Source organism: Polistes dominula, unplaced genomic scaffold (assembly GCF_049000335.1).
Source record: "Polistes dominula isolate Pdom_NZ unplaced genomic scaffold, Pdom_raw_medaka contig_21, whole genome shotgun sequence".
Taxonomy (NCBI): domain Eukaryota; kingdom Metazoa; phylum Arthropoda; class Insecta; order Hymenoptera; family Vespidae; genus Polistes; species Polistes dominula.
In genome coordinates this window covers 351,770-361,273 of record NW_028301061.1, presented here as the reverse complement: position 1 = coordinate 361,273, position 9,504 = coordinate 351,770, and the positions used below count along the sequence as shown (strand labels likewise).

The window sequence follows — 9,504 nt, the reverse complement described above, 5'->3', positions numbered from 1 at the left end:
AATTATCTAATTTCGAAATCTTTTTAATTATTTAAAATGAATACATCAAATAATTTCATATTTCAATTTGCGATCATGTCTACGCGAGAAGTTTCAAATTTCGCGCCACTTCGATTATCGATTATCGAGTTTTCTATTCTCGAATAAAACCCTAGTTCAAGTCGATATGTAACATAATTACCTTCCGATCATTGCAATCAAAAGAATGCTATGCATATGTAAATTAGAATTAAAAAAAGAATTAAATGTCGAATGTTTTTGTATTTTTAATCAATTAGAAAAAACTGAATCATTCTAACCTGACAGCTAGACAATTAATCAGCTAATTACTCGTAGAAAAAAATTAACCTCAAAGTGGTAGTTTGCGGAATGGCTGGAGGATAATTATTACTCGTGATAATTAAAAATATATATATATATATATATATAAAAAGAAGAAAGAAAAGAAAAAGAAGGATATGTGTAATCATGGTCGATGGTACACTAGCAAATCGTACGTCAGTGCGTTGTCATCGAGGAGAGGCCAAACACAGACATACACACATACAGATATACAAAACGAACCTTGGCACGCGTGTTTATAATGGTATTAGTAATGGCGACGATACACATATACACGTCTCTCTCTTTCTTTCAATTTGCCCCGATTTTTAATATTCTCTCTCTTTCTTTCTCTTCTTCACACATATATGCTTAGATAAATAAGTGTAAGTGTTTTGTTACTATAGTATTGTAATTGTATTGGTAATAGTGATGGTGGTTATGTCGTCGTGGAAGAGATCAGCAGGCGATTCATATATTCGTGTGATCGTCAGTGTGTCGTCCAAAAATAGATAAATGGGCGACGAGCGTGCCGTTGTCCTGTGTGTCGGTGGTTCTACTATCTCTATACAATGTTATCGAATATTGAAATGATTTAAGAATCAATCAAATCTTAGGAATTCATGGGATAGCATGGAGGTGCTTAGAACTACTCAAGAAATCGTTCATGAAGGATGGCTCATCAAATCTCCACCTACTAAGTTATGGAGAGCTGTAAGTTTTATTTATTTTATATTTATTTATATACATACATGCATATATGCATATATTATATAGTGAACAGGTTCATCATTGGGTTATTAACTTATCATTGTTTACATTGTTCACATGCAAGAGGTTTAACTAATTTCTATACAAATCTTAACCTTTATTTTTGTGATGATTGGACTTTTCTTTGTCAAATAATAATAGTTTAAAGTTCTAAAATGATTCATTGATGTTTTATTTGGATTTAAGCGGTGGAGGAAACGTTGGTTTGCTCTTCGACACAGTGGTGAATTACCTGGACAATATTTTTTAGAATATTATACTGACAGGCGATGTAGAAAGTTGAAGGGACGCATCGATTTGGATCAATGCGAACAGGTAATATTTAACTCTTCATTTTATCTCTATACGCTATCATTATTATTATTATTATTATAATTATTTACAATATACTTTTTAATAGGTTGACGCTGGTCTCAGGTTTGAAAATTGTAAGCAAAAGTATCAATTTACGTTCAACGTTAAGACACCAAAGAGAACTTATTATTTGGTTGCCGAGAGTGAGGCAGATATGAACAAATGGGTTGCTGCAGTTTGTCAAGTTTGCGGCTTAAAGGCTTACACTCAAGACGAAGAACAACAATGTCAAAGTAAATGATTATCTCGTTTAATTTTTTATTGATAATAATATTTAACAAATAATTGACAGCGTTTCTTATAAATGTTATGTTTATAGTGTTTCAGTACGAATCCCAAGAATCACCACCAATATCTCCAACTAGTACAATCTCTGGACCTTATATTCCTATCAGCGAATGTATATCTGGACGTCGTCTTAACGATACCAGCTCTCTTAGTTCAGGAATGGGACAAGGACCAGAACATTACGATGCTCCAAGAAGATTAGCACCTTCACCACCAAGATCACCTACTACTACTGATGCAGAAAGTGTATTTACAGATGATGAGTGGACTGCTCCTGTACCTAGTGTTAATTGGGATACTTTTCCACGCTCAGGTAAAAATTTAACGAAGAATAAATAACTGACTATATAAATAAAATGTCTTACTCTTCATAAAATTAATCTGACACAGCTGAATCCAGAGCTCACAATTCTGGTGATGCAGAAATAGGTTCATGGAGTGTAAGAAAGAGGTTTGGAAAGTTAAGAATCGTAGATTCGGCTGTCCCACCAGATGTAGAAAAATTACCAGTACCTCCAAGACCGCCTAAACCAGCTCACATGTTACCTGAAAATCCAGGTCACAATTATTTAAATTTGGACGGTGCAACGGAAAGTTCAAAACCTACGACTCCTGCAACACCAGTTGCAAACACGGCGCCAGTTGGAACGATAACGGATGAATCTTATGATTTTCCGAGATCCCATCAACCTGGACAAGCATCTGAAAAACATGTTTATTCAAACGCTGCACCTAGTACAGTAGAAGATACACGTGTTTTTCGTTATGATTTTCATGAGGATGAACCACCAAGTCCACGATCAGAAAGTTCAGTAACCGCTACTTATTCTAATTTACCAAGTCCTTTGATACGGGATTGCGGCTCTACTCCGACACCATCATCAACTGTAGCTCCACCTCCGCCTGTGGTGTACAGAGAATTAAAACCTGGCAGAAAAACCAGTGATTCAACATCAATAATTAGCAACGAAGCATCACCTGGTACAACTTTGTCAACGTTAGAAATGAGTTCTTCAGAAAATTCTCCAGCTGAACCGCCTAGTATTAATAGGAAACTTAAGCCACCATTAAACAAGTCACCCATTGAAGGTAGGCCTTAGAAATTTCATTGTTACCTTGATTCATATTATGAAATTATACAATAAGATTTGTTTTTTAAGGACCTTTACAACTTGCTTCTCCTCCTGGAAGAAATAGAATGCGAGCAGCACCTAGTCCGACTCCTCCAGTACATACACATAGTATTCGACATCAGTCAACATCAGATGAAGATAATAATGCTTTTGACGATAAAGAAGAGGTAATAAGTATACGACAATAATATTGTGTATTTTAGAAAGTGTTTCTAAAAAATGTATTATTCTTTTAGATATATTATTATCAAGATCAAAATAATACATTCATTCCTGCATCAAGTCGACGATTAGTTGTGTTACAATATCTTGATCTTGATCTAGAAGCAAGTGAAAGTTTTGCTTCGTCTACATTACCACCTGCTCAATCACCACCAAATAATACGGTATACAAAACTGTTGATTTCTTAAAAACAGAGGCTTTCAATCGTACACGACAACGTGTTGAAGAAGAAAGGAAACAATGTTCCGATGAGTTAACATAGCCTAAACTTTTGATATCATCAGAATCAAATTTAAATTTTAGTTTGTTAAGAATGATAACTTTTTTCTAAGATAACAGAACTATTTACTTTCTATTCGGTTTAAAATGAATTAATTTTGGAGCGAATTGAAAGTAAAGAAAGTAAAGAGCTCGCATAAGAGAAAAGCTGCCTAATGAAAGAAGTATAGCAATATTCAATGGACCAAAAATATAATATTAAACGAAAGAAAAGATAAAACGAACTAAAGAGACACAAAAAACAATGGTACCATTAACCTGACAGTACCATGCAACCGTCGTTAGAATTTGTAAAAGAAAAAAAGAGTTTTCATATTTTTTCAATAGTATTATTAAGTATAAAATATATGGATTTATAGATAAGATTTTATATAAGGAAAAAAGATTTTCCTTTATCAAAGGAAAAAGAAGAGGAAACCATTTTTATTTAAAAAAAATCGTATAACGATTTATGTTTTATTAAGTTTTAATTAACAATTAAGATTTTTCATTCAACATTCTCAAGAAATATTTTGAATATATAAATATACGCGTATGAGGAGATAATTATGACAGTGGACTAAGTTAAAAAATTGAACAAGTAAAAATGATAAAATATATTTTTTTAATTTGCTTAATTAGTCCACTTAGGCTCGTATATACATATACATATAATATATATCGTATATTTTTCTAAATTTTATTTATTTTTATCTTTTGCTTAGTTGTAACGTTTATAATATGTCACACTAAAAAGAAATGGTTATCTAGATGCTATAAAGTTAAATAATATGGTTTTCTTATTATTGTAAATATTGTTTTAAGTATAATTACTTTTTAGATAATCTGTAATAATGATTTATTTTTTATTACAATTTATTATTTGCTATTGCATATTATTAAAGATGCTATTTTTATCTATTTTTTACATAGCATGCCATGAATTTAATATGTACATACATTATATGCATGTGTGTACAATACGAGAGCACATGTTTTTAATTATATTTTATGCATTGTTTAATAACGTTTTTTTTTAGGTATAAAATAACGAAAATTTTTAAAAAGTGTTTATAGAAAAAGAAAAAACTTATGCTCGCGATAAAAACCATGGGTGACTTATTTTCCAAATGAAAGTAGTAAAAAATTAGATATTAAATTAGTACATACGTATTATGCATTAGATTTATTATTAATAATCATGATGCTTTGCACGAGTGTATGTGTGAAGTCTTGCATATCACCAAAAAAAAAAAAAAAAAAAGAGAAGAAACGTAAGGAATGAAAATTAATTTACGAAAAAATAAAATAATATGTTGCCTTATATGTTACCAATAATTTTGCAATGATCATTCGCACAACATAAATAACACTTAGAAAAATCGATTGTGGTATTGCAGTCCTATGCTATTATGTATAGAATTCAATATACACATTGAAAATAAATAAATCATTTATATAGTTAAATAATTTATATACGATTTTATTATATTCCTTAAATATTTATATATTAATTTATATATTTTATAAAAAATTTTTATTATATATTAAAGAATATAAAAGGAAAAATATATTAAATAGATTTGGATAAACAGTAATTTTATTTAAAAAATATTGATTTATTTACAATGTATTTATTAAAAACTGTCTTATCACAATCGATAAATAGAATACATGTATTACCGACAGTGTAAGTAGAGAATAGTTTCTCGAGAGACTGCTAGGGTGCGTGGTAGTGGGGAGCTAACGACTATCCCGTCTCATTCACTCGCCAACCATCGGGCGAGGTGTCACGCTTTCTTGTATTCGAATTTGTCGTGTCGCGTCGCGTCCTTTAGTTGTTCAATTGAGTTTTTTTGTTTCGTGTTATCTTATACGTGTATTTAAACATTGTTATTATAGTGATTTATATAATGTGATCATTGTGACTTAGTGCTTGTATATCGATGTAAAGAAAAATAATTTAAAGTTAAAAAGTGTGTTAATTTCAATTGTGCAATAATTTTCTAAAGATTTTTGTTTACGGGTAACAACAACGTATTGGAGCAACATATTATTCGAGAAACAACAAACAAATGTAAGATTTTCAATTGAAATATGTTATTTTTATTTCTTTCTTTACTTTTCTTTTTCATTCTTATTTTTTCTTATTTCAACATCAATCGATTCGGAGCCACCTGTTGTTGGCTCAGAAAAAAACATGGCATCGACTTCGTAACGACCGAACGATCCAAGATAAATATCTTTTATTATTATTCTTATTCTTATGATAATTATTATTATAATTATTATTATTAATATTATCATTAACATCATCATCGTCATCATCATTTCGTATATTTTTCTTTGAATTTTTCTACGTCATTTTCAATGTGAATTTAAAACAAAGTTATTTTGGATCATATTATGTTATTTGCAGTGATCGATGTGCATGGAACGAGCGCCTGTTTATTTATCGGTAAAAAAGGGAGAAGAGAAAAAGAGAGAGAGAGAGAAACAGAGATTATGGGAATACATCCTTAGGTATTTATTTATCCTTCGGTGATATGGCTATTTTAAAATACAAATGGCCTCACCTATTTCTTTTGGAATTTCAATTTGCATATATAGTTTAAATGCTTTCCACAAAAAAAAAAAAAAAAGAAAAGACAAAAAAATGTCGATACATTAGATGAATTATATTTGTGTCCCTTTTCTAGGTTCTCGCCCACTTGTAGAGTTCTCGACCACCCAGCTGTGTCTTCTTTCTCTCTCTCACTCTCACACTCTTTCTTTATGTGGTCGACATTCCTCACCCTTCTCACCAAATTCTTCAAGGAATTCAAACGAGTATGCACGATTAGATTCTACTTTCCAAAATGGAAATACTTAATGCAGAAACAGAAAGAGAGAATTTGTCTTATCTACAAAAAAAACAAAGTTGATCTCAACATTTAAAGATTATTTAAAGGAACATTAGTTAAAATAGAAAAAGTTGCAGGTATGTGTGGTGACTCGTGTCACCTTTAGACACCCACGTTACATCGAGATCTATGCATTCTCTTTTTTTTTTTTATCTTGTGTTTCAAGGGAACAAGTAATAATAATAAAAATAATAATAATAATATAACATCAAAATATTGTATCGAAAAATGGAATTTATTGTGTTTAACTGTTGATAGATAGATAACATCTATTTATCGTAGTTTTAATTAAAGATTTGTAACACCTGTTAAGTTTTGTGATAACGTTACTTACATTTTTGTTTACTAATTCAATTGAATTAACAATTGTATTTCACAATTTCTATTATAGATGTTCATTAGAAAAATATAATATTACAATATTTTGTTGTTTAGCCTTGAGAGAGAAAGATAGCACGTTGTACTCGTAAAAAAAGCCAAAGCCATAATCAATCCATACATGAAAGGAAAAGTGTGTTGCTTCTAAGAAGGACGAGGATGATGATCACCGAGGAGGAGGAGGAGGCATAGGAGGCATCCGTAGATTTAAAGACAGGCTTTGGGCTTTTACGAGTTAGGAGAGCGCGGTCAATAATCGTCGTAAACGTAATTATGTATCGTTATTTTCTTCGAATACATTCCGTTTTGATTACGCAAGCAAGTAAGCAAGTAAGCAAGCAAGAAAGAGGAACAACCATACCAACCAGGAGCAACACCAGCAAGCAATACTATCAAACCTCGATAAAATAAGCGTTATTAAATCGACCTACGAGTTAAATTAGCCTTATTCAATTCCAGTTTCTTCATTTGTTCATTATCACACGTGTAGAATTTTAATGATGATATTTTGATAGAAAATAGTTGACAAAATTCGACTGTAATTTGAAGTAAAATAACAAAAATGAGTTAAACGGAAGCGTCGAAGGTTTACATTCGTTACCTGAGAACAATGAATTATGTAATTAACCTCGAATTTGTTGAAATTCATTTCTCTCTCTCTCTCTCTCTCTCTTTCTCATGTGTATGTATTTCTATAGATAGATATATTTAACGTTTATAGTAAGCAACGTCGGTTGCATTAGACAGACAGGAAACGAAGAGAGAAGAGTTATAATCGGGCGACCCGGTTTAGGCGCGGCCCACAGGCGCCACACCAAACAGAAACACACACACAGAAAGAGAGAGAGAGAGAGAGAAGTGTCAGGGACTATAGATCTATAGATCAATTTTACACAATCGATCTCTTCTTATCTATTTTCCTAACTCGATTATTTTATTTGAAATTTAGTCGATTATTTTTACAAGTATTTGCTATTATTATCAGCTGTTTAAATAAAAGAAGGAATTGCATTGATCTCTATAGATCTATAGATGATTATACAATCGATCTCTTTTCTGTTTCTTCGTTTGTAAGTAATAATTTTAGTTATTGATTTAAATCGATACAACATTTAGTCTATTGTTAGTTTGATATTTGTTAGAACAGCTGATTAAATAGATATAATATGAGAGGTGTAAATTGAATCGAGAAACGGAAAGGTCTTTGGATTATGGTTGTCGGGTTTTGTAAGCAGCGTTCAGAGAAGACTGTTCGATGTACAAAAGTCGGTCAATTTCGTTATCGTTTTTTTTATCTTAGAACATAATATCATCGAGATATTATTGTATCTTTAGTGAATTAGGCTTCTTAATTACGTTTATTTCTTTTAATGTTTTTCTTTTTTTCATATGATTTAGGTTTATAGATTGAAGAATTACTTGCACGTTTATTACAGTTTACTTTCTTCAGTTAAAAGATTATGATAATAAAACTATTTTGATATATATATTATATTATATTATATTATATGATATAAAAAAAAGAAAGGGAATTAATTTGTGCGTGCGAAGATCGATAATAATCTATATAACGATCTATATAATGATCTAGCAGACATTTGTTGAGAATTATTTTCTCGTCGTTATTTTCTTCTCGTAAAAAGAACCAACATGTAAACTCGACTATTATATGCGCGTGATTCTACTATTCAAATAAAATTGATTCAATAATAATAATAATAAGAAGAAGAAGAAGAAGAAGAAGAAGTGAAAGTTACATAGACGAATTAGTAATTATTTCATACACTTTTAATTGTTATAACACTTCGTTAGTGTATTATTCGCTTTGTTTTGTAATCCATTACGATGGTTGAGAACCAGGAAGAGATGCATTTGAATTGATCGCCTTTAAAATAACTGCAAACATAAATTTGTGTTTTTAAATGAATTATTATATTATTGATAGTTTATTTTTGTTGATAAAAAAAAAACAAAACTTAATGAATAACGCGCATATATAATAGTAGTAGAACTAAAATTATCCATATATTTTCTATTATAAATAGAAATAATAATACTTTGTTTCAAAATGTCTCTCGTTCATTATGAACAATTCAAAAAAGGAAACTTTAGTTAGAATGGAAAGTAAATATGAACGTGAAACGAGGACATAGCTGTCGATACATAATCCTATTTCTCTATACATATATGTATATATATATGCGTATGTATGTGCATGCATGTATGCATTCTCGTGAATAAGCTCGACATCATCATATTCTCGACGTTCATCGGATTTATCGGAAGCTGCGTGAACCAAACCAACCACTAGAAGACCAAAATCGATCTTGTACTTTCCATTCTCTCTCCATTTCTCTCTTTTTCTCTCTTTTTCTCTCTTTTTATTTCGTTCAAGTTTGAGAATGACGATCGTAGGACGGCTTTAGAGAGATGCATGCAAGGAGAACATGTGACGTAAGATGAGATTTCACCGTCTACAAGTTTCTCAGAAGAGAACCACCATAACTGTGTTGATTTATCTTCCGTCAGTGAAAACGGAGAACGATTAGATTCAATGTAAATTTCAATTTTGCTGATTTGATGGTTTTTGTTTTTTCTTTTTTTCTTTTTTTCGTTAACTTTAATTATTTTTATTATTCACAATAACAACAATTTTTTGTCTATGATTTTAATTAAATAGTAACAATTTAAAGAAATAACTTATCGTAATGCAATTGAGATTTTCTTTTGTCGTTTGAAATTTCAATGTTTTTTAGTTATAGTCTTATTTTGAAATGATTTGATTAAAAGAGGTGTCCTCCACAAGAAGAGAGTAGGCTAACCCAAATTCTCGTCTAAGCAATTACTGTGATTTTCACCGTGACTTGTGATTTCC

The 9,504-nt window shown here is 30.6% G+C and overlaps 2 protein-coding genes across 2 annotated transcripts in view; both read left to right on the top strand.

Moving 5' to 3' along the window:
* The first annotated feature begins 1 nt into the window (after position 1).
* On the top strand, positions 2–4,818 carry LOC107070362 (daughter of sevenless). The gene is made up of 7 exons (XM_015328475.2): positions 2–1,035; positions 1,279–1,407; positions 1,493–1,679; positions 1,766–2,047; positions 2,125–2,823; positions 2,895–3,034; positions 3,104–4,818. The coding sequence occupies exons 1-7, from the start codon at positions 955–957 to the stop codon at positions 3,350–3,352; spliced, it is 1,767 nt and encodes a 588-aa protein (XP_015183961.1). The 5' UTR covers positions 2–954; the 3' UTR covers positions 3,353–4,818.
* A 521-nt stretch (positions 4,819–5,339) lies between these two features.
* Positions 5,340–9,504, top strand: part of LOC107070363 (uncharacterized) — a 37,245-nt gene continuing 33,080 nt past the window's right edge. The window contains exon 1 of the mRNA XM_089176087.1: positions 5,340–5,425. The gene's annotated coding sequence lies outside the window, so the exon portion shown is untranslated. The remainder of the gene's footprint in view (positions 5,426–9,504) is intronic.

Excerpts from the sequence above, each read along its gene's own strand:
- LOC107070362 (XM_015328475.2), top strand. The coding sequence starts at position 955 with ATGGAGGTGCTTAGAACTACTCAAGAAATCGTTCATGAAGGATGGCTC. Across the intron at positions 1,036-1,278 it reads CTACTAAGTTATGGAGAGCT|CGGTGGAGGAAACGTTGGTT; the intron begins GTAAGTTTTATT and ends TTTGGATTTAAG. Across the intron at positions 2,824-2,894 it reads AAACAAGTCACCCATTGAAG|GACCTTTACAACTTGCTTCT; the intron begins GTAGGCCTTAGA and ends TTGTTTTTTAAG.